We start from the raw sequence: 25,829 nt of genomic DNA, 5'->3' as shown, positions 1-25,829 counted from the left end.
AATGCTGCTGGTCAAATTGAACTTCTGCGGCCAGGTTACTGTTGCAACTCATCTGTAAAGCTGTTAAGACTTCATTTTTAGAATTAAAACAGAATTCTAATCAGCTATCCCTTGCATATAGTAAAAAACAAATGATGAATTAATGATAACCATTACCTTAGAGAACTGTATTTTACTGGACCAGGAAAAGCCAGCAAGTTAAGAGATTAAAACCTGGATCATGAGGTACTAGACTCGGAACCTCAACAAAGGCCTTTCTCTCCTACTGCCTGAGATGTCTACAGGGGCTGGCCAGGGCAAAACTCCGGAGGTTCCTGAGTGGCTGCAGGGCTGCCTTTTCAACGCATGCTTTTGGAGAGCCTAATGGAAACCATACGAAGGTTGCCGGGAATCAGACCAGATGGCTCCCGGGGAATGTATTTAACCCAACCTAGGGCTAAGAGACAAAAATAATCACTAGGAGTTTGGGGGACGGGAGGCAGGGGTGGTGCTGCGACTTTTAATTGTATTTTCTATTCAACAAAAATCCTAAGAGAAGGACGGTCTTGGTAACTGGGAGTAAATGGAAGGGGGTGTTGGGGGCAGAAAGCGGGGACTGGGGAGGAAGAGGGGGTAGGAGGTGGCTACTTCAGTAAACCAAACACCGTTCTGCCTTTCCTCGGAAGTCGGCGGCTGCCGGGGCCCTTTGCGGGCCTGACGGCAGCGGGCTCCTTCCCGCGCCCCGGGTCACCGCGCAGCCCCTGCCCCTCCCGGTCCCTCCTCCCGCGCGCTCCGCGGGGACGACGAGGCGGGCGGTAGCGGGGAGAATTAGCAGGAGGAGGGTCGCGAAGAGAGGAGGAGGGTCGTAGGCGGTGGAGGCGGCCCGTGGACGCTAGGGGAGGAGGATCGTGGAGAGAGCCAGAGGATCGCGGAGAGAGGAGGTGGGCCGTGCAGGAAGGAGGAGGTGGCCGCTCCGGCGGGCCGGGAGGAGCGGGAAGAGGCGGACGGGGGAGGGGAGGGGCAGGCGGCGGGTGGGCGGGCCGTGGGCGCGGCTCCGGGGGCGCGGGCAGCCTACCGAGACAGCCAGGGCGGGAGGGCCGCGACCCCGCCCCGACGGTCGAAGGCAATTCGCTTCCCGGCGGCGCCTTGCGCGGAGGAAAACCTGGCGGTGGAAGGCTCCGGCTCTGCTGGGTGACCGCTCTGAATACAAAGAACCTTTCTCACGCCCCTGCGCCCTTCCCCGGGGCTCCCAGATACAAGGGACAGGCTCTGTGACGCCGGAGCCCACGACGGTCGGGGCCGCAGCACCATTTCTGTGGTTCTTGTGCATAAATGTGGTCCCAAGTATTTATTTAAAAAGGAAAGTTTAATAAAGATTATAACACGTTTTGTCTCTCACCACCAATTAAAAAGGGAACAAATTGAGAAATGAAGCCCATGGAATTGTCCCAGAAAGCCAACCTGCCAGGGTCCAGATGTTCCTGGGCAGGGGGGTGTTGGGGGGGCCCCATACCTCAAAGTTGTTTATTAAGCAAACTCCACGCCTCCAGCACTGTGGCTTCGTTTTCCAACTCAGTTAAATGGCGATGAGGGTCCTCCCCAGCCATAATCAGAGTATCGATCAGCTTCTGAATCCTCAGATGAGCCAACCTTGCTTTCAGAATCGCACCGTCCATGAAGCTGGAGAAAAATGGCCTGGTTGTCAACACTCGCTCATCTGCAAAGGTCACTTTTCCACAGAATTGGGAATTAAATGGTCTCTTCCAAACCAGACATCATTCATGAGCAGGAGATGGGATTGATCCTGCATTTTCTTCCATCTCTCTTAACCCTCCTGTTCAATATATTGTATCTCTGTCAGGAAGGCCAGATTAATAAAGCGGGAGAGAAAAAGGGCAGGAACTCTTGCAATCCCTAACCGGCCCCCACTGCTTCTCTGGTAAGATTCTTTCCAGGTTTCCCTAATTCCTCTAGTCCCCACATTCCTGGATGTGAATGCTCTGCTTTCCAGTTTCCATCAGGAACTTCTTCAAGATAGGACACAGGAATATAAATACTTAGAGAATGGTTACCAAAGGCACTACCCAGCAAGCAAGTACTTTCAAAACTAAGAATAGTGTTAATGATCGTTGAAAATTTCATTCAATCTCTACTTATTGCTTTGATGCAGGAAATCGGGCATTTATATATCTCAGTGCTTGATCTCCTTCAAAGTATAAAATTTAAAAATATTAAGATTTGCCTTGTCTCATAAATAAAAAGTCATGATTTTTTTTTTTTTTTTGTCAGGACTCTAGGTCCAAGGTTTTCCAAATATGCGCCGCATATTAATTGTAGGGGGTGTGCGTGTGCACATGCATGTACTTTTAGTCTGTTATTGCACCACAAAAACAAGAGCAGGATGTAATGTCATTTATTTGTTGGGAATGGTTGACTTAAAAGCGGCTACTTTGAGTATAGAGAATTCCCTTTCTGGGAGGGGTTGGGGAAGAACCTTACAGAGAGAAGCAACTGTTCCCCCAGAACAGCTGCAGACACTGATTGGCAATGGAATTGCTTGGCACCAGTACAATTCCATGTAGGCAAGAGGGATTTATTTATTTAACAATAGTTAATGATTCTCCCAAGCAACTCCCAAGAGGCCAGCTTTCAGTAAATGTACTTTCAGGAAATCATCTACCCTTCCTAGAAGCAGGCATCAACCCTACAGTGAAGGGATGTCCCTGGTTGACCACACAATATAACTTTCAGGGGACCACACAGCTACAAACGCCCCCAAACAACTCCCTCCACAGTCTGCCACCGCACTGGCTTTCCATGTTTGAAATGCTCCCTGGGAACATTATCAGGTCCTAAGCAGAAAAGTCGAGAAAAACTGCACCATTTCTGGAAGACCATCATTAAAATAGACAAGTCGCCTGGGAACCAGCGCGGGTCATTCAACCCTCTCCCATTAGCGAAATGTATCAGATTTGCTAGTTAATGCCCAAAGACCAGCATTTCCAAAGTGAAATGTATGTATAACTGGTGGTTCTTGTGATACTGTTAGGTAGTACTTGCATAACATTTTTTACTTTAATGGTCAGAGGTTTTTTATTTTTTCCCCCAACACACATAACGAGAATATCAAACCCATGGTATAATGAACATAATTACTTTGGATGAGTCTGAGTTTTTTTTTTTTTTTTTTTTTTTTTTTTTTTTTTGAGACGGAGTCTCACGCTGTTGCCCAGGCTGGAGTGCAGTGGTGCGATCTCGGCTCACTGCAAGCTTCGCCTCCTGGGTTCACGCCATTCTCCTGCCTCAGCCTCCTGAGTAGCTAGGACTACAGGCGCCTGCCACCGCGCCCGGCTAATTTTTTGTATTTTTAGTAGAGACGGGGTTTCACTGTGGTCTCGATCTCCTGACCTTGTGATCCGCCCGCCTCGGCCTCCCAAAGTGCTGGGATTACAGGCTTGAGCCACCGCGCCCGGCCTGAGTCTGAGTTTTTTTTAAGTTAAACAGAAATCTTAATAAAGTAATAGAATAGCAAAAATAGTTGTAACTTCTATGCAGAAACCAGTTTTTATTCTTTCTTTCAACTTACTCTCTAAGAGTCTCTGCTAGAAATTTAAGACATAAAAAGAATCCCATTTTAACAATCTGTTTAAAAGCCCTGGGTTTTGAGAAAGTCTAATCAGGAAGGAGAGAATCCCTGGTCTGGAGGGTCATTTCGGGGAAGCAGGGACGGTAGATGATGGGTGGCAGGACGGGCACATGGGGAGGGAAACTCCGGCCACTGGGCACCCAGGGTGGATACGCGGCAGGGCAGGACTATCGGAGAACTCCCTTTTTCACAACAGGCAGAACCCAGCAACTCACCGACGAAAATTCGGACAGTACAATAGAAATTCCAACTGCTGTAAGCCTCTTAAGGGCTTGTTTCCAAAACAGCTATGGAGAGATCCACCCAAGAAACTATTCATGATGCTTTAAGAAAGACTTTATCTTATCAGAACAGCTCCGCTTTTTGCCTGATTGTAACTTAGGGAATACTTTTATACCAACTCTAAACATACACAGGCCACCACCCCTGCTGCCATGTAGAGACACTCAGAACCCCACTTCCTGACTCTCCCCCAGAGATCCACTGTTGTAGGGGAAGTAGAAAGATGCTTACATGCTTTAGGACACCTTTCCCTCGTCGACTGTAGTTTATCAGGGCCTCCTGTGCTAGCTTTTTAGGTCTTACACCTAGGGTGAAGAGATAGCCAATATATGAGTGTTTGTGACAGAGTCTACCATAAGTGAAATTTCCTGACATTCCCAAACATTGTTTTAAATCAATAGATCCAAATCTTTACATATGCAGCCCCTGCCTCTGCCACCAGTATGAGTGGCAAATGCCTCTTGCATTTCTCCCTCCTGTTATTTCTGCATCCTACCTTTTGTATTGTTAGGAGAGAGAAAATGATGTAACAATATGGGTGCCAGGAGGAAGGAAGCAGAAACGCAAAAGGTGTGGAAATATCACATGAAAACCACTATTAAAATAAAGGCCAGAAAATGGATATAAAGTAGTAGTTTAGGATGGGACTTACAGTATTTTCCATAATTTGGAGGTGTTGGAAAACAATCACCAAAATCCCAAATTTGATGTGCCTATAAAAAAAAGAGATAGAAATAAATACCAACCACTTTCATAATAATAGAAATCTAATAAAATTCATTTTCCCAACATTGCTCCTCCCCACCCCTGCATTCAGAAAGCACTGATACTGCTGTCAAAAGCCACCACTGTGAGTGCAGTGTAGTTTCAGCCACTCGGGAGGCCGAGGCAGAAGATTGTTTAAGCCCAGGAGTTCAAGGCCAGCCTGGGCAACACAGCAAGACCCTGTCTCAAAAAAAAAAAAAAGCCACCACTGTAATAACAAACAATAACAGTAAAATATAGACAAAAGAGTACAATTCTAATATGAAAATACCATATGCAAATCAATTTAAAAAAGCTAAACACCCTAGTAGGAAAATGGACAAAGGAAATATACTATCTTATCATTCAAATATAATTATTCACGAATTTGTATTTGCAAATTCACCTACTTGCTAAAATGTATTTGTAAATTAACTAAGCTCCATTCTGGCATTAGTTATAGTGCTGTTAGCCATGAGTTCAATGTTAATAAATTAACAACATATATTAAGTGTCTTTAAACAGAAACATACGTAAAAACAAAATTATATATTGATCAGTCGGCAAAGATGCAGTGACTGGAGGCTCCCAGGAATCTAACCTTGTATTTCCTTTAGGAACAATGGTTCAGTATTCCTTAATTCAGTATTCATGGTGATTTTACAAAATATAACCACAAATAGTGAGAATCAATTACAATTCATGAAAGAACTGTGAATGATGAATAAACATAGGAGGAGATGCTTGACTTCGCTAATAAATAAAATTAAAAGAAAATTGAGCTATCTTCATCTATCAAGTTGGAAAACATCAAGATTATATTTTAAAGCTAGTGTTAGAGAGGATATAGGAAAACAGGCACTCTCACGCACTACTGGGGCACAAAGTCAATTTTTGGGAAGGCAGTTTGGCCATTTGTAAAATAAGTATACTTTTGACTCAAGAATTCCTCTTATGCGAACGTACCCTGAAGAGATGATTTTACAGCTGCAAAAACGTATATTCAAATTTTGTTGATCATAGCATGGGTTACAGTAGTTATAAGTTAGAAAACCTTAAATGCCTCCTTATATGGCATATGTGTATATACATATATATATATATATATATATTTTTTTTTTTTTTTTTTTTTGAGATAGAGTTTCACTCTTGTTGCCCAGGCTGCAGTGCAGTGGCATGATCTCAGTTCACTACAACATCCACCTCCTGGGTTCAAGCAACTCTCCTGCTTCAGCCTCCCAAGTATCTGGGATTACAGGCACGTACCATCACGCCCAGCTAATTTTGTATTTTTTTTTTTAGTAGAGATGGGGTTTCACTATGTTGGTCAGGCTGGTCTCAAACTCCTGACCTCAGGTGATACACCTGCCTTGGCCTCCCAAAGTGCTGGGATTACAGGCCTTAGCCACCGTGCCCGGCCTATGGCATATTTTTAAATTGTAATGGAGTCACTTAATAAAATATTATGTATCCATTAAAAATGATAACAAATAATTATGTTGATAAACACTGAAAGATGCCCATGAAAATATTAAGGGATAAAAGCAGGTTACAGAGGACAGTGTCCAGTATGATCTCATCAATAGACTGTGTGTATGCATGTATCCTTATGTATACATAAGTATAGAGAGACATTTATGAGGATGTTCACTGAAATGAAAATAGTGATTGTCCCTGGGGGAAGGGAAAGAATTTCAGATAATCTTTACTGTGTTACTCTGTATTATTTGAATGTTTACAATCAGAGGACAGTTATTTTTAACTGCCAGTATATAATAATTTTTCCTCTGCATGGGAAAGAGGAAAAGTTGGTGATCATGATAAAAGCACAGTATCATCAGTCGTTCACAATTTGTAACCTTGGTTATTGTTGTGTTCCTATAACCTAATAGAAAGCTACACACAAAATAAGCACTCAGGAATAAATGTCTGGTGAATATTGTTTTTTAAAATTTTAACCCCTTCTGTTTTTTTAACGAATAATATGCAGTATACAATAATTTAAGCTCTCTACAGGTAAGTGATCACTGAGAAACGTTGGACTTACCACTCCATGCTTGACATCAAATGACTTTTTAAAGGGCCTGGTTATTTCAGGGAATAGTCCTGCATGAACATGAAGAGGGAAAATCAGGATTAAAAGCAGTGTTAAAATAAAATTTCTTACACTTCCAATTAGGCTACTACCACAAATTGTACACACATCATCTGTTTCCCTTTAGCATCTGATGAAAAATTATAGCTAGATAAGAGGAATAAATTTTAGTGTTCTATAACATTGTAGAGGGAATACAGTTAACAGTAATTTATGGCCAGACACCGTGGCTCATGGCTGTAATCCCAGCACTTTGGCAGGCCAAGACAGGAGAATCACTTGAGGCCAGGAGTTTGAGACCAGCGTAGGCAACATAGGGAGACCCCCGTCTCTACAAATAATAATTTTTAAAAATTAGCTGGATATGATGGTGGCACCTGGGGTTCCAGCTACTAGGGAGGCTAAGGCAGGAGGATTGCCTGAGCCTGGGAAATGGAGGATGCAGTGAGCCATGACTGCACACTGCACTCTAGCCTGGGCAACAGAGCAAGACTCTGTCTCAAAAAAAAAAAACCCAATAATTTATTGTGTATTTTCTTTTCTTATTTGAAATATCTCTGGAAAATTGCATATTTTCAAACAGCTACAAGAAAGGATTTTGAATGTTCCCAACACAAATAAATCATAAATGTTTGAGGTGATGAATATGCCAGTTACCCTGACTCACTCATTACACATTGTATACATGTGTTAAAATACCACACTGTTCTCCAGAAATATATACAATTATTATGTGTCAATTAAGAATAATATCTTTTTAAAAGTAAGCATCAAACAGGTAAGACAAAACCATACAAGTTAAATTCATAGTAATTCTTCTGGAGCTTTTGGGAGAGATAAACATTTTTGTGTCTGAAATATTCTCCTATGATACACAACTTACACTCTTGGAATTGGAGAGAAGCAAGACTGCTGAAATTCTGAGGCTGTAAATTTTTTTTAAGGTCTTGAGAAGCTCAGGTGTATTTTTTAAACAATTTTATTGATATATCACTTAAAAACTTAAAATTTAAGTACACAGTTCAATGAATTAAGTAAACTTACCAGGTTATGCAATCATCACCATAATCTGGTTTTAGAGTATTTTCATCACCCCAATAAGATTCCTTTTGCTCTTTTATAGTTAATCCCCTTTCTTAACACCAGCACCAGAAAACCACTCATCTACTTTCTCTATAGATTTGCCTTTACCGGACATTTCATATAAATGGAATCATACACTCTGTGATCATTTATGTCTGACTTCTTTAATTTAATACAGTGTTTTGAGGTTCATCCATGTTACAGCTGTTTTAGTATTTTGTTCTTTTTTTTAATTGCTGAATAGTATTCCATTGTATGAATATACTAGACTTTGTTACTCATTCACCAGGTAACAGACATTAGGGCTGTTTCCAATTTTGGCTGCTACGGATAATGCTGCCATGAGCATTCACATGCAAGTCTGTGTAGACATGTGTTTTCATTTCTAGTGGGTAAAAACCTATATGTAGCATCGCTGGATTCTGCGTTTAATTTCTGTTTAACTTTTAAAGAAACTGCCAAGGTGTTTTCCAAAGTGGCTGTATTTTAATATTCCCACCAGCAATGAATGAAGATTCCTGTTTCTCCGCATCTTCCCCAACATTTGTTATTGTCTTTGCACTTATAGCCATTCTAATGGATGTGAAGGAGTAGCTCATTATGGTTCTTTTTCTTTTTATTTCTTTCTTTAAAATTTTCTAATTATTTTTATTTCAATAGGTTTTTTGGGAACAGGTGGTGTTTGGTTACATGAATAAGTTCTTCAGTGGTGATTTCTGAGATATGGGTGCACCCATCACTCAAGCAGTGTACACTATACTCAAGTGTAGTCTTTTATCCCTCACCCACCTCCCACCCTTTCCCCTGAGTTCACAAAGTCAATTGCATTATTCTTATACCTTTGCAATCCTCATAGCTTAGCTCCCACTTACAAGTGAGAACATGCAATGTCATTGTGCTTTTTCACTTGCACTTTTCTTCTTTTCTTTCTTTTTCTTTATTTTTTTTTAGACAGTCTTGCTCTGCCACCCAGGTTGGAGTGCAGTGCATGATCATGGCTCGCTGCAACCTTCAACTTCCAGGCTCAAGTGATCCTCCTGCCTCAGCCTCCCAAGAAGCTGGGACTACAGGAACATGCCACCACACTCAGTTAAGTTTTCAACATTTTTCATAGAGATGAGTTCTCACTCTATTGCCCAGGCTGGTCTCGAACACCCGAGCTCAAAGAATCCTCCTATCTCAGCCTCCCAAAATGCTGGGATTATTGGTATGAGCCATGGTGCCCAGACTGATTTTTTAATGACGAATTATACTGAGTTACCTTGTGTGATTTTATTAAAAATCAGGGGAAAATGCTGAAAGGGTGTCTTGCTTGATGTAATATGATGGGATCTGGCATTAGAAATAAGTCGAGAGAGTGAACTAGCCTGTGGCAAATGTTCATTGTTTTGTGTGCTATTTTATGCTGATAAACTTTTTTTTTAAAACAAGGTATCTTAAGCCAGAGTCAAAGAGCTTAACAATTACTTAGCTAAATTCAAGAAAAACCCACTTTTTCATAGCCACAGTAAAAGCAGACGGATAAGAAGTTTATCCTTCACAATTAGTGCTGATTGTTCCATGCTCTGTGAATTCTTAGCCTTTCAAAGCTCTGTAAGACTTCTATAAATCCCACAGGCCTCCCAGAGGCTTAACTAGCTTTTTGTTACCCTTCCTTTCAAGAATTATACTAATCATTAATTAGTAAGTGATATGATTCTATAATACTAAAGTTTTATAGAAAGTAATTTTGAGGGCATTTGGTGCATTATGGGGAAAAAAACAGACATTAGAATTTGTGCTAGATCATAGCATTAGGTATTTATACATTTGTGCTTATATTTCAGCCAACTTGGTCATTTTTCTCACTGAACTAGAAATGTCTCTCATTTTCTTTAGTCAGTATATGGAGAGGAACCAGTGTTCCTCTTCACCAGTGTTAAGCTCACATATGTTGGAGTACGGTTAGCTAATGACTTCTCTTTGCGAGGTCACAGTTCACAAAATAGAGCCCAAGGTACGGCTTGACCTTGGCAGCTTCAGTTGGCCTTTTAATTAAGGACATTTAATGTTACCCTAATTTGCTAGTATGTATCTACCTTCCTGCTCCCACTTCCCAGTCTTAGAACTGTAACTGAATTGGGCAATTTGTTGTTGATAAAACTAAATATCTTCGTAATTACCAACAAATTCTATCTTTAGGTATAAGGTCCTTAAATGTTGTACCAACCCTGATGGAAATACCTGTATTTCCTGTAATTCCTGGTTACGGGTATTTAGTTTTTAAAAGCAGATTATCAAGAAAGCAAGTATAGGCTTGCAGAAGCAGAGAAGCTCAAGTGTGGAAGTATACCTGCATGTCTTCTAGTCATTTAGTCCACCTACTGGGTGTCTGTCATAGTGCAACTGCCAGCCTTATCTGTGATTCTGCTTTCCTTTAATATGTTGGGGATACTTTGATCTCCCACCTGCCTGTCATTTGAAATGAAGGTTCATGAACACAAAACATAATGTTGGAAGGTGAAGACAAACCATTCTCCATCCTTTTTGAGTACTGTGGCCTTAAATTGTATGTACACAAAGGAGGAGAATTTAGATTAAATGTGAACAATACAACCTAGAAGCAGCCAAGATGTGTGTATTCTTGGCCAGTGTAAGTGTCTTTATGCAGCAGTCCCCGATCTTTTTGGCACCAGCCACCGGTTTCAGGGAAGACAATGGAAACATGGAAGGTGGGTGAGCAGGTGCAGGGTTGATGGTTTCAGAATGATTCAAGCACATTATATTTATTCTTTATTCTTACATCACTTTATTTCTATTATTCTTACACTGAAATAGATAATAAAATAATTATACAACTCACCATAATGTAGAATCAGTGGGGGCCCTAGCTTGTTCTCCGGCAATTAGATGGTCTCATCTGGGGGTGATGGGAGACAGTGACAGATCATCAGGCATTAGATTCTCATATGGAGCATGAAGCCCAGATCCTTTGCACGCTCAGTTCGCAATAGGGTTTGTGCTCGTATGAGAATCTCATGCTGCCACTGATCTGACGGGAGGCGGAGCTCAGGCAGTAATGCCAACCATGGGGAGTGGCCGGAAATGCAGATGAAGCTTTGCTTGCTCCCCACTGTACACTTCCTGCTGTGCGGCCCAGTTCCCAACAGGCCTCGAACTGGTACAGTCTTTATGAATATTTTTCTGAAGATAGGTCCCAGAGCTTTCATCAGAATTTTCAAAATGTCTCAAAAATATAAGGTATCATTGTCTTAAAGAGAGATGTGTTAACCATTGGGATAGATTAGAGAGCAAATCTCTTTCCTAACAGATTTTTAAGAATAAGTCATTCAATGTTCTATATATTAGATAAAAATCATTCTAGCAACATTAAATTTCTTTTTTTCTAATCAGCTGACTTTAAGACAATGTCAAACTTTTTTTGAGTGTGATAATAATATCGTGGTTATGTAAGAGAACATTCTTATCCATAGGAGACTCATGAAGAAGTATTTAGGATATACTGTTATGATATTTTAATTTTACTCTCAACATTCCAGCAAATAAGTATATATAGGTATCAGTACAGAGAGATTTAGATAAAGCAAATGTTAGGAAATGTGGCAAAATATTAACAATTGATGAATCTAGGAGAGGGCAGGTGGGTATTGATTGTGCCATTTTAATTTTCTTGTGGATTTTATAAATTCTTTAAAAGGATTTTTCATTCCTTTATTCTTTGGGAGCAAAAGAATAAGGCAGTTCATTTATCTGTCTTTTTATTCGTGCCCTCCCCCTTTTATCTGCCTTAACTTGGTCATTATAAAGAAGGCAGTTCTATCATATTTAGTAAACGGCTAAAACCAGGCACAAGAAAAAAAAAAGGAAAATCACCGAGGAGCATCCCAAATTACATTTGAGCTATAACCAAGGACAGAACTAAAAATAATGCTTCACCTTTTCCCTATTTTCTCCCCATGTAACTCCCGCCCGTCTCATAGGCAGACACATGGTTTGTTCATATAAGCCTACTAAAATCACTATGGTGTCCACCATAGCTCTATCTTTTAAGTTCACAGGCAAAATCAATTGCAGCCACCTCCTAGTTGATGTTTGATCAGTTGATGCTTGAACAGTAAAGTGCACGCAGTAACAGATGGCATCTTGTGACCTTCTTAATAACAGGCTTGGCTGCCAATGTTCCCTTGTGCCCAGTCTCTGCAGGGAATTTGGAAACTGTTGCCTTACACTTGAATATTTTCTGGCAAACACATTTAACCATTTCTTAGTCTGTTTTCTAATTTAAAATAGAGAGAGCAAGACAAAACAAAATTCCCACCACCTGGAAGGGACATTGATATTTTCTGAGTCCAGAGGCCCATCCGGGGATTCTCTGGGGTGTGCTGGTAGTCACACAGCGTAGCTGTCATGTTTAGTGTGATGAGGCCCTCAATTACAGGCAGAGTGTTTATCACTCTACCTAGACATATTGGTGGCCAGCGTGTTTTTTTGTTTGTTTGTTTGTTTGTTTGTTTGTTTTTTTGACAGAGTTTCGCTCTGTCACCCAGGCTGGAGTGCAGTGGTAAGATCTCAGCTCACTGCAACCTCCACCTCCCAGGTTCAAGCGATTCTCCGGCCTCAGCCTCTGAGTACCTGGAACTACAGGCGCCCGCCACCACACCCAGCTAATTTTTGTATTTTTAGTAGAGACGGGGTTTCACCATATTGGCCAGGCTGGTCTCGAACTCCTGACCTTGTGATCTGCCCACCTCGGCCTCCCAAAGTGCTGGGATTATAGGCGTGAGCCACCGCACCTGGCCATCTTTTTTCTTCCTGTAGTTTAAAAGAAATGCATTCACTTCTCACAGCAAGGCATACAAATTAGCCAAAAAACAATCTAAGTCATGGAGTTAAAAGTTCCCTCTGCCATGACAGCTCACACGGTGGTGAGTGAGGCTTGTTTTCGGTCATCTAGTTCCCTTTGTTGCAAACCTTGCGCAGCGGTGGCTATGGAGGTCCACAGGGAAATGGGAAAGGATGGAGAGGGCAGTGATTAGGTGAGGGAGCAGCCTGCCTGTCTGACCCCTGATCCCTCCATTGTCCCACAGGAGCATCTTTCCTTTGTTGAAAATGGAAGGCAAATAAGGGCGACCCTAGGGGAAAACAATGAAGACAATCACACTAAAGCCCTTCCGAGCCCTTTTCTCCACTCAGCAGAATGACCTGTAAGGCCTTATACCAGGAAGGAAGTGCTAAAATCAGTCTCTGCTAGGCAATCAATGTGGGGAGATGGCTGGAGGAAGAGCAACAACACCACTCCTCGGGAATATGTGGTGGGGTAAAAAGTGCAGCACCTCAGCTAGCAACAGCTCAGCCAGCAGGTGGAATATTGTGTGGAGTCACTAACAGAAAGAGAGTCTTCCTCACAGTAAGACCTAGGGCTCCTTTGGGGGAGTGTAGGTGGATGGGTTTCACTCCTAGGTATCTCGGTGTATAGCTGAGGAGAAGTCAGAAGTGAGAGTCTTCCTGTTGACCCCATTTCTGGGCTTCAGAACAGAGGAGGCCTTGGAGAGGGAAGTTTCCTCTGCTGGGAAAAGCTGGCCTGGGTGTGAGGAAGCCTTGGCTGGGGAGCTGTGAGTCTTTCCCAGGAAAGCTGGGGGAGGTGCCCATTGCTCCTTTATGTTCGCATCCCAGGGCCAGCGTAGAGTCCCTTTCTTAGACAGACCAGAAGACCCATGGAAAAAGCCTCCCTCTATTCAGGCATGCCCTATCCCACCTGCTTCCACCTTCATTCTGGGGCCCCAACCTCCAGGATCAATAAGCTTTGGAAATGATCCAACCACAGAGCAAGGGGGCACACCTCTGAGGCATGATCAAAACAAAACCAACCAAGCTGGGAAGCCACGAGACCCTCACACTGCTAAGAAATGGAAGGTCCTTCCCCAGCCTCAGGCCCCAACTCCTCCCACAGCCACCAGCCAGTCATCTGCCCTCTCTCCTCTTTTCCTCTCCCCTCAAATCACATTTGCCATCCCTTATTTATATTCCTTATTCATAAGTTTCAGATTTGGGGTTTGCCTGGCTGTATCTCCTATAGCGCGTCATGGAACCTGGGTAGGGGTGGAGAAGTGAATATAACTAAAATCATGTTTGTGTGGAACACTGCCATGCGCTAGTTATTCACTTCATTTTTAAAGTATTGCAATTCTAGGGGCTCCTACATAGGATTCTAAAGGCTGTCATTGGAAACACAGTTTTTCAAAGGTTGCTTCTATATACTACATTTTAATTTTGTAAAAGTCATTTATAAGTTTCCTTTTGGAAGACAAATTATAAACAAAGAACTGCCCCTATAAAGAAGTACGCTGTGGGAAGGAAAAAGCCAACCATGGAAGGACCATAAAAACCATCGTTCAACAAACACTGACAAACAACCTGCTTTGTGTGATGCCCTGTGCCAGGTGCTGGGGATACAAAGACAAGACAGACAAGTTCCTGCCCTTGTAAAGCTTATGTTCTAGTAGGAGAAAGAGATAATAAGCAAGTAAACAAATACCATAATACATAAAAAGCAAAGCAGGCATCAAGATAGAGATGAAGAGGGTGAGAATGTGAAAAACTTATTTTAAACACGGTAGCCAGGAAAGGCCTCTCTGAAGAGGTGCCATTTAAGTTCAGAATTGAAGGACCTGAAGGATACAGCTCAGCAGAACTGGGATAATTGTGTTCCAGCAAAGACTACAGCATGTGTAAAGGTCCTGAGGTGGGAAATAGCTTAGCAGTTTCAAGTTGCTGAACAAATACAATATAACTGGAACAGAATGAGCAAAGGTGGGAGAAGGTGTGAAATAGACTGGAAAGATAGGCAGGGTCACATTCGTGCAAGACCTTCCAGGCCATGGCAAAAAATTAGGATTTTGTTTTAAGTGCAACAGGAAACAGAAGTGAGATTATTTTGTTTATGCATTAAGATGTCCCTCTGTGGAGAATAGATTGGGTTGGCAAGACATGACTTATGGGGTAGTCCAGTGAGTTCTTACTGCTTTTTGATATCTTTAAAGGCTTGGGAAGGCTTTACAGAAGAATAAAAGTGGGATTGAAAGAGTAGGTGAGAAAGGATGTTAAAAATGGACACAAATACTCTTGAAATTACATTACAACTCGTACACATTTTGCCCTCTTAGAATATTATTTGGTTCTTGTCAATATTCTCCTAGGCACGGCCATCCTTGTTAAATGTCATATCCCATAAAAGCATTTCCAGGTAGCTGATTCAGAGACTTGAAGTTTGCTGTGTTTAGGAAATATCCCAGGGATATCGTACACGTTTTCATATCTGGACTTTACTGTGGTCATACCATGTAACACCTCCTCCTAGTGCGTATTACATCTTCTGGAACAGCAAGAATAAAAGAGAGCAGTGCGCTCTTTTGCAAGGTTCAGCTGGGCTCTCCCTAGAGCAGTACAGGTGTAGAACAGTGAAAGGAAAGGGAAAGCCAGTGAGTGTTGGCCCAGCTGTATCACGGTTTGCATTCTACGTGCTATTTATAAAGTTGCTTCTGCTGGACAGAAGTTTAATAAAAACATGTTAGAATCTGTATTAGCATAGTACAATGGAGAGAAAGTTGAATTAAAATTTTGTTGTATTGCAGCTTTATAATACTGGATTTTTATTAGCTATTGCTTTGTTCTACTTTGAATATAAGAGCTGAGCATATGATATAGAAGGGAAACAGGTCAGAAAAGCCACAGCCAAATCAAACCCTTGGAAAGAAAATTAATATTCATGCAAAAGGAAAAGCACTTAATGTAGGCAGAAATAAACTGAACTCTTTGAAAGGCAGATGTGAAAAAGAATTTGAGAACTTTTCTCCTATGATGACCATGAATCACACTTAAGAACAGCCCATGCAATTTTTCTATTTATGAATGGATGTTACAAAGGAACAATCAGCAGACCAAAGTCCACTAGTGACAAGCAAATTTATATAATTGACTTGCATTGACAATTTGATCCTTGACTTCAAGCAAAATTAATGTTGATAATCAAAAATTTGACATGGAAATGGAAAAGAAGCACAAGGAGATATTATCATTTGGGTAAATTAAATAGTTCTGCCTTGATGTACTGTTACCTCTTAATGAAGAGAGGCAGCATCAGTTAAATGAAAATGACCACTTGCAAAGAATGAAAAAGGCAACAGGGGTAAATTGATAAGCAGTCATTATGAGTATATTCACCGATGTCATTTCTACCTTTCGTCCTACCAGTGTTCAGGCTGTTTAATTTCCCAAACACAGGCTCAGACTTGTCTTCAAGCTGCATAGTGTGTTTCAATTTTATGTTCTTTACTGCAAAGGGAGGAGAGAAAATCTCCTGATTTTAACAATAGCAAACATGGTCAGCTGCCCTCTCCTCTTGCCTCAACAAACCACAAAGGAACACATAAATCCCTCCTCAGATGTACTATGCTGATAAAGTCAAATTTTACTAGGAAAGCTAACAGAATAGTGATCATCCAAGGCAACCATCAAAAACCTTTATCTCCATTATTTAGGAAAACCCAATAAGGCTGCAGGATAATTTTTTCCACCATGCGCAGCCCCCACCACACACATAGACACATTCCACCACAAATGGGTATTACCTGAATATTTTATAAATTGCTACAAATCCTAATTTGATATTACAATCATTAGTCTTGTTAAACCTTCAAAGATTCAACCCTGAGAGACGGAAATTATATGGAAAATAATCTATTGTGTTCTCTTCTCAAAATCAGCGTGTGGCAGAGTGGCCAGCTGTTCCCTTCCATAGTGAGCAGTTGTTGCTAAGAAGTGGCTGCCCAGCCAAGGAATCCATTTCTGAGCTCTCTGGCATCACACTGGAACGTGAGCGTAAGTGATGCAAGTCACTTCCAGGCTGAAGTGGAGAAAGAGCACGTGTGTCTCCCCTCCCCTTCACCCCCACCTGCCAGATGGAGACAAAGGGCTCTAGGGCTTTGGGGATTGGTGGAAGCCCAAGAGGAAAGAAGTCTGTGTCCCAAGTAACCATGAGAAAGGTCTACCTGCAGAACAGCCAACTTTGCATTTGGATAAAGAAAAAAAATATTTTATTGTGTTAAGCAACTGGAATTTGGAAGTTTATCAACTCCCTAATTAATAGATAATTTTGATAATAGATAAATTGGGGGGGCTATCTATAGCAACTAGTGTTAACCTAATTTAACTGAAACAGGGTGGAGGTGGCTATAGATGAGTAAATATAGTTTACTAGTTGATAGTTTTGGTTTCTCTTCTTAGTTCCTTGGTGTACTCAGTAAAGCTCAGATTATATCACCTGGAGCTCCAAGCTCTGGTGGAAGTTACATTCTGGGAAGTTACATACTGGGACTACTGTGAAAGAGAAAAATGTCTGCTTTGGAAGAACTGTCATTTTTAAGAGCAACCATTCCAGCGTGGAACATGGTCATTTTCCTGCTAAAGACCACCATCCCTTTAGTAGGTAAATGGAAGCCATTGGGACTACCATCAAGAATCTAAAAGTAGAGGAGAGTGATGTCAGTAAAATGGCAAAATAGGAGTTTTCTACCATCATTTCCCCATGGACGGATTGATTTTGACAACCACCCATGGAAGACAGTACTATAGTGGGAGCCTGGGTGACCAGTGGAAAAATTCCAGTACATTAGTAGAGTAAAAACTCCAAGAATAGATGCATTGAAGAGGGTAAGAGCAGTTTCCCTTTACCTGTGACACCTCTTCTGCAAGGTAGCACAACTCAGTGCCAAGAGAGAGCTCCTCAGCCCACGATTCCTCCCATGGGAAGACGTGAGAGAATAGTGAGTGAGCCCCTGGCTCCTCCAGCTGTGTGAGACGCTGCCCAAGGGGCCCACTTCTTTCTCACCCCACAGAAAATACTGAGGTAATTATCATAGCTGAGTGGTGTGGGAGGCTGCAAACAGGGAAGAGAGGCAAAGACTCACAGCCAGCAGGACTCGGAACTCAACAAAGGGCCATGGATCCCACTTACTGCTTCAGGGAGTCCATCAGAAACCCACCCATGAGCTGCTTGGGATGCCTCACCTGCAGACCACCCCAACTGGCCCATGGGCACCCCCAATGCCCCACATGCATCACTGGCCCCTCCCCTGAAGCCTGTTCTCCACGTGTGTTCCTGGAGGCAGCAAGTGCAAGCCTCTGCAGATGGCACGTGCAGACAGCCCACCCAACTCCATGAGACTGGGAGAAAACACACAAACGTGAGCATTTTAGGGCACTGCTCTAGGGAAGACAAACAAGAGCCTCTCAGCGTCTGGTCTGGTCTGGCTCTGCAGGATTGACAGAAGCCATACAATCTTAAGAATTCCCTCCAAAGAGGGAGCAAGAAGGGTGGAATGGGCACATCCATAGAAAAGGCCTGAGAGAGCCATCAAATATCCAGCTGAGATGACTGTGATGGTGTTTCTCCCCTGAAGCCAGTCAGTGAAGACTGGAGGAGGTGACTATATCTCCAAATGCAAACACAGTAACTCAAGACTTTGAGGAATATGAAAAGTCAAGGAAACATGTCACCACCCAAGAAACACTGTATTTTTCCGGTAACCAACCCCCCCAAAATGGAGCTCTACAAATTTCCTGAAAATTTAAAATAATTGTTATGAAAAAGCACAGTGAGTCACAAAGAAAACACAGACAACTTAATCAAATCAGGAAAACAGCACATGAACCAAATGAGAAGTTCAACAAACAGAAATAAAAAACAAACAGAATGTAGGTCAGAAGATACAAAGTGGCAGATATGTAGAAAGAACTAGTCTAGAGATCTAATGAACACGTGAGGATTGTAGGTAATAAAACTGTACCAGATCCTGGATTCATGCTATTAATCAATGAATAGATTTTAGCTGCTCTTGCCATAAAAAAGGGTAATTATGTGAGATGATGGATATTTAAGTTGCTTCATTATGGTAACCTGTTTACTATATATGTACTCTATAGCATCATATTGTATACAGGCATACTTTAGAGATAGGGTGGGTTCAGTTCCAGTTCGTTTCAATAAAGAAAACATCACAATAAAGTGGGTCACATGAACTTTTTGTTTCCCAGTGCATATAGAAGTTATGTTTATCCTCTGTTGTAGTCTATTAGGTGTGCAATAGCATTGTGTCTAAAAATAAAATGAGCCAGGTGCGGTAGCTCATGCCTGTAATCCCAGCACTTTGGGAGGCCAAGGTGGGCAGATTACGTGAGGTCAGGGGTTCGAGACCAGCCTAGCCAACATAGTGAAACCCCATTTCTACTAAAAATACAAAAATTTGCCAGGCGTGGTGGCAGGTGCCTGTAATCCCAGCTACTCAGAAGGCTGAGCCAGGAGAATCACTTGAACCTAGGAGGCGGAGGTTGCAGTGAGCTGAGATTGCGCCACTGAACTCCATCCTGGGCAACAGAGTGAGACTCCATCTCAAAATAAAAATAAAAAAATTAAAATAAAATGGACATACCTTAATTTAAAAATACTTTCAAAGTTGGAATCAATCATCTCAAACCCTGTTGCTGTTTTATCAATTCAGCTTATGCAATATTGTAAATTCTTTGTTGTCATTAAAACAATGTTCATGGCATCTTCACCAGGAGTAGATTCCATTTCAAGAAATCAGTTTCTTTGATCATCCGTAAGAAGCAACTCCTCATCTATTAAAATTGTATTATGAGATTGCAGTAATTCAGTTACATCCTTAGGCTCCACCTCTACTTCTAGTTCTCTTGCTACTTCTATCCCATCTTACACATACTTAACTCCACTGAAGTCTTAAACCCCTTAGAGTCATCCACAGGGGATGGAATCAACTTCTTCCAAACTCCCATTAATTTTCGTATTTTGACCTCCTTCTATTAAGGACAAATATTCTTAATGGCATCTAGATTGGTGAATCCTTTCCAGAAGATTTTCAGCTTACTTTGCTCAGATTCATTAAAGGAATTATTATCTATGGTGGCCATAGCCTTTGAAACATATTTCTTAAATAATAAAACTTGAAAGTCGAAATTACTCCCTTATCCATAGGCTACAGAATGGATGTTGTGTTAGCAGGCATGGAACCAACATTAAACTCCTTGTACATCTCCATCAGAGCTCTTGAGTGACCGGGTGCATTGTCAGTGGGCAGTAATATTTTGAAAGGAATCTTTTTTTCCAAGTGGTAAGTCTCAATAGTGGGCTTAAATATTCAGGAAATCATGCCGTAAATAGATGTGCTGTCATTCAGGCTTTGTTGTCCCATTGACAGAGCACAGGTAGACTGGATTTAGCATAATTCTTATGGGCCCTAGGACTTTCAAAATAGTAAATAGTTTTGGCTTCAACTTAAAGTCATCAGCTGCATTAGCCCCTAACAAGAGAGTCAGCCTGTACTTTGAAGTTCTGAAGCCAGGCTTTGATTTTTTTTCTCTAGCTATGAAAGTCCTAGATGGCATCTTCTTCCAACAGAAGACTGTGTGGTCTCCATGGAAAATATATTGTTTGGTACAACTACCTTCATTAATTACCTTAGCTATGTCTTCTGGATAACTTGTTGCAGCTTCTACATCAGCACTTGCTACTTCACCTTGGCACTTTTGTGTAATGCAGATTGCTTCTTTCTTTAAACCTCATGAACCAACAACAACTGCTAGCTTCAAATTTTTCTTCTGCACCTTCTTTGCCTCTCTCATTCTTCTTAGAATTGAAGAGAGTTAGGGCCTTTCTCTGGATTAGGCTTTGACTTAAGAAAATGTTGTGGCTGCTTTGATCTTTTATTCAGACAACCAAAACTTTCTCCATATTAGCAATAAGGCTGTTTTGCTTTCTTATCATTTATGCGTTCACTGGAATAGCACCGTTAATTCCTTCAAGAACTTTTTCTTTGTATTCACAATTTGGCTAAATGTTTGGTGCAAGAGGCCGAGCTTTTGATCTATCTTGGCTTTCAATATGCCCTCCTTACTAAGCTTTTAATTTAAAGTGAGAAATACGTGATTCTTCATTTCACTCAAACAATTAGAGGCCATTGTAGGGTTATTAATTGGCCTGATTTCAATATTGTTGTGTCTTAGGGAAGTGGGAGGCCCAAGGAGAGGAGAGAAATGGGGAAATGGCTGGTTGGCAAAGCAGTCAAATTTTATTAATTAAGTTTGCTGTCTTATATGAGTGTGGTTTGTGGTGTCTCAAAACAATTACAATAGTAACATCAAACATCACTAATTGCAGACTACCATAACAGACACAATAATAATGAAAACTTAAAATATTGTGAGAATTATCAAAATATGACACAGAGACAAGAAGTGAATACATACTGTTAGAAAAATGGCAGCAATAGATTTGCTTGATGCAAGGTTGCCACAAACTTTCAATTTGTGAGAAAAAGGCAATTATCTGTGAAGCACAATAGAGCAAAATGCAATAAAACAAGGTGTTCCTGTACGTTAAGCAAGCAAAATAAAATCTATTTTAAAAATTCTGGAGCTGAAGAATGTAATAAATGAAATAAAAAATGCAATGGAGAGCATTAACAGCTAACTTGATCGAGCAAAAGAAAGAATCTATGAACTCAAAGCAGATCATTTGAAACTATCCAGTCAGAGGAGAAAGAAGAAAAAAATGAATGAAAAGAAATGTGGAAAGGCCACGGGATTTGTGGAACACTATCAAGAGAACTAATATACATATACAGAATATGGTACTACCAGAAGGAAAAGAGAAAGAAAGTACTAGAAGAGAGAAATAAGTGGAAAACTTATTTAAAGAATGAAAACACCCCAAACCTGGAGAGAGATATGGACAGCCAAGTGCATGAAGATAAAAAATTCCCAAACAGATTCAACCCAAAGGTGATTTTTCCATTGTTGGGCAAAGTGTTAGAGCTCCAGCAATGGAAAGTGGTCAGCAGGGTAGTAAGAATAATTTACCAACAACAGTATAGATTTGAAAAGTAGTTTTATTAGATAGAACACTGGAGGAGGGTGCAGTGGGGCACCTCAACAAGAGAAGACTGAGTGCATTGTGGTGGATTTTTCCTTAGGGGTATTTATGGACCTTAAAGCAGAAGCTTTAAGGGTCATTTGGACCATATTAGCCATGTAGGTTATGATAAATGATTACATTCGTAGACATTTTGGTGCCTTGATGTCGACAAGGGTTGCACAATGAGTTTTGACATGCATGCATTCTGGAGATGTATAAAAATTCTAGTTACTTATGAATTTGGGGGAAAGAAGACTGGCACCAGATGCCAGCTTTAGATAATAGGAAAATCTAATTACTTCTAAATTCCTCAGATAAGTTTTGCCTCTGAATGGTCACCAAGTGATCTTTACTTTCTTCAACCATGACACATTAAATCAAACTGTCACAGTAGGTAGCTAGTTAGACATGAGCAGAACAGGAGAGGGCTCCCCACCCCACCCCACACCCCCGACCACACATACACAGCAGGAATGTCAGGCAACTATCAGAGAGACAGGCTTAACTGTCTCTCTAAAATAATAATTGGCCACAACCAATGCCAGGGAAAGACAGTCTCTCAAAAAACCAAAACTCCTGAAACTGGTAATCAGCAGCTTCCTGATAAGATTTCAGGAGATGGGTGAGTGGGCTCAAGAGTGCACATTAAGAGTCTAAATGGCAGAGTTTAACTGGTATACGACCTTCTAGGGACATTTGACTGGTAAGGGAAGGATGCCTCAAGTGAGCATGTGTACAATCCAGTACACACACTGTGCATGCTCCCCTCCCAAGCATCAGCAGGCCACTGCACATGCAGACAGCCCACCCCAAGGGAAGGATCAGGAGAGAAGGAACACAATACCCCAGAAGCATACCAACATATAAAAACCCCAAGTCAAAATGTCAAGCTGCACATCTGATCTGTCAAGTCACCTGCTTGGCCCTCTTCTAAGTGTACTTTACCTCTTTTCATTCCTGCTTTAAAGCCTTTTAACAAATTTTCACTACTGCTCTAAAACTTGCCTCTGTTTCTCCTTCTGCCTTATACCCCTGAGTTGAATTCTTTCTTTTGAGAAGGCAAGAATTGAGACTGCTGCAGATCTGTATGGATTCGCTGTTTGTAACATACTTTGGTGCCATGAGGTAAATACATTATGCTGTTAACATACTTTCCACTACGTTCCACTGCTAACAAACTTTGGTGCTGCATGACTCAGATATGTTCCCTAGTCGTAAGAGACTTCTACACCTTGCCTTCTTCATCTGAAGGCATTCAACCTCTGTACATGGTTTTCTTCTCCCCTTTTACTCTCCTGCTTACAAACCAACCCCCAGAATGATTCCTCTCAGCCACAAGTGGCTGTGCTCCTCCTGGCTGATCTCTCAGCTCACCCTGGCAGGTAGCTTGTGGTGGGGGGAAAGACCTTGAAGCCCACATCAAGTAGAACTGAGGCACTAATGGCCCTCGTAAACAGGGAGCTCATGAGAATGGTAGGACTAAAGCCTAAACCCATGCAATGCTTGGGGTTTCTTCTGCTTTTCCAGCTAAAATTACCTCTTTCCCAAAAATACCTATGCTGCCTATTCTCCTGTTTTCTCTGTGTGTTTTCTGAAATGGCCTTGCACACCTGCCAGACTGTCTGCCTCGGGGGCAAGTCCGCCTCTTTGTTTTCACTTTTGCATGCCACGTGACTTCTTAAACATATACTCCCTGTAATTAATGTTCTTGCAAGCTGCATTTGCATGGCAACAAAGACATGGGCTTCCTTGCAGGTATCCCCTGAGATTTATACTTGTTTTTACCCTACCAACTTGGATGACTTCCAACCCTTCCCCTGTCTCTTGGCACATTGTGGGGACAGACGAACTAATTGGAACCCTGGCTCTGCCAGCAACTTATGACTTGCCATATGCTTTTTGTTTCTGTTACACTCTAGGGGCAAGTTTTTCAGTGGCTTTTGAAGCAGTTTGTCTACCTGCATAGGGCCTCACTCTGTGGCCCTTTAAAAGTCCCACATACTTGCTTTTTTTGAGTTAGAATCCCTCGGGAAGGAGGCAAAGTTCTTCCTTTGCCATTTGTGAGTTCTTACTCCAAGCCCCAAGCCCCAAGTTCTCTGGAGGTTACTACTTTATGTCAAGAGGGCAAATAAACGTTTCCCTCTAGAATCCAAGGGTTGCTGTTTTTGTGAGCATACGAAGGCTTCCCATGAGTATTCCTCTCACATCCTCCCACTTCTTCCTGTAGCCTCCATTTCTCTAATCACTTCCATGCTCTTCTCAACATGCATCAAGACCTTCAATGTCATATTCAAAGGAAGGGAAGTCCAGCCCCCTTGAGGCAGTTAGCTGAAAAGCAGGCCTCTTTTCTACTTAAAAAACGTGTAAAATGGGAATCTGAGAAAAGATAATGATTTTGTTGCTAAAATGCTCCAAGTGAGAGTCACTATGAGGTCGTGGAGACAAGGATATAGGCCAGCCCAAGACCATAGGCACAAGAGACCCATAGGACAGAGATAAACCTTGGTCCCAGACTAACAGATTACCATTAGAACAGAGACGAAGGCAAGGTTAGGGGTACATAGTAAGACTGGTTCATTCTGGAACCCCAAGGATAAACAAGGAGACCACTGTTCACTTCAGTATCTCCTCTGTTCTCAAGTGCACACTTGTGATGAGATGGGACCAAGGCAAAGGGTACATGGTAAGACTGGTTCATTCTGGAACCCTAAGGACGAATGGGGGATGCCCCACACAGGATAACAGGAAAGTAAGATGGGACACCTTGTTTTTACTTTTTTCTCCTCTGTTCTCTCTTCACAGACAGGTAATCTTGTCTCGATACCACAGGAACTGCCCCTTGGATGTATCTCCCAAAACGGAAAAATTCCCCCAAACCTTAAAACAAGAAACTAGTTTTCCTTTGTAATACTATTTGGCTTAAAAATGAAAGGGGAGGAAATAACAAAAGTCAGCCTTGGAACCTAGTGCCCCTGTGAAGGAGGTCCTCAGATTAGCCCCTTCAGTCTTTCATAACTGAGAGCAGATTAAGGAGGACAGGGCCAAGAAAAAGGAGAAACAAAGGGAAAGGAGGTATTGGCTGCTCTGCAAGCCCACTAGCCCCCTCCAGGTTGCCCTAAGGACACTTCTCCAGGTAACTACCATTGGTGCAGGAAGCCAGGGCACTGGAAGGCACTGCCCCAGTGGGATAAAAGCTATGTGCATGGCTTGCCCCTTTTGCCAGAAGGTCAGCCACTGGAAATGAGACTACTCTGAGGGCCAAACCACCCATGGGACAGAATCCCAACTCCTGATGGCCTTGAGCTGAAGGGGCTGTCTGCTCTGACTGGCTTCCAAATCAGACACTGTCATCAACAGGACAAAGTTGAGGGCAACTTTGGAGGTGGCAAGTAAAATTATAAATTTCCCTTTTGGGTTCAAGAGCTGCTTACTCTGTGCTAATCTCCTTCTCTGAGCAACTTTCCTCCAAATCCTGTCAGGTAATGGGGGAAATGCCACCCCCTCCCTCCAAAAGAAAAAATTCACATCCTTTTATGTTACTTAAGGGACCAGTCCCTGGTGATGTCTAAATACCCAACACCTCTTTAGGGCAAAAAAAAATTTTTTTTTCCAAGATGGGTGCTTGCTTAATATTTACCTAACTTCTGAATTCATCTTTCTTTTATTTTTAAAATTTTTTGAGATGGAGTTTCACTCTTGTTGCCCAGGCTGGAGTTCAATGGCGCGATCTCAGCTCATCGCAATCTCCACCTCCCAGGTTCAAGCGATTCTCCTGCCTCAGCCTCCCTAGTAGCTGGGATTACAGGCATGTGCCACCATGCTCAGCTAATTTTGTATTTTCAATAGAGATGGGGTTTCTCCATGTTGGTCAGGCTGATCTCGAACTCCTGACCTCAGGTGATCCTCCTGCTTCAGCCTCCCAAAGCGCTGGGATTACAGGCATGAGCCACCACTCCGGGCCTGAATTCATCTTCCTAATAGCTCTATTTCTCCTAAGAAAGCTACCTAAATCT

At 41.8% G+C, this 25,829-nt stretch overlaps 1 protein-coding gene across 2 annotated transcripts in view; it reads right to left on the bottom strand.

The window, feature by feature from the left end:
• Positions 1 to 25,829, bottom strand: part of C5H4orf51 (chromosome 5 C4orf51 homolog) — a 71,503-nt gene that overhangs the window by 28,876 nt on the left and 16,798 nt on the right. Inside the window, exons 3-6 of one of the 2 annotated variants that reach the window (XR_012435148.1) lie at positions 6,699 to 6,757; positions 4,560 to 4,620; positions 4,139 to 4,212; positions 1,493 to 1,659 (exon numbers count right to left, since the gene is read on the bottom strand). Coding sequence is in view for 1 of the 2 variants with exons in the window: in XM_005556015.5 (XP_005556072.1) it covers positions 1,552 to 1,659; positions 4,139 to 4,212; positions 4,560 to 4,620; positions 6,699 to 6,757 (302 nt within the window). In the remaining variant the exon portion in view is untranslated. Of the gene's footprint in view, positions 1 to 1,330; positions 1,660 to 4,138; positions 4,213 to 4,559; positions 4,621 to 6,698; positions 6,758 to 25,829 lie in introns of those variants that run through there. The other variant, XM_005556015.5, reaches the window with a different exon arrangement.

Source organism: Macaca fascicularis, chromosome 5 (genome assembly GCF_037993035.2).
Source record: "Macaca fascicularis isolate 582-1 chromosome 5, T2T-MFA8v1.1".
Lineage (NCBI taxonomy): Eukaryota > Metazoa > Chordata > Mammalia > Primates > Cercopithecidae > Macaca > Macaca fascicularis.
The sequence above is the reverse complement of the archived record's forward strand: the minus strand, read 5'-3'. Positions and strand labels throughout refer to the sequence as shown.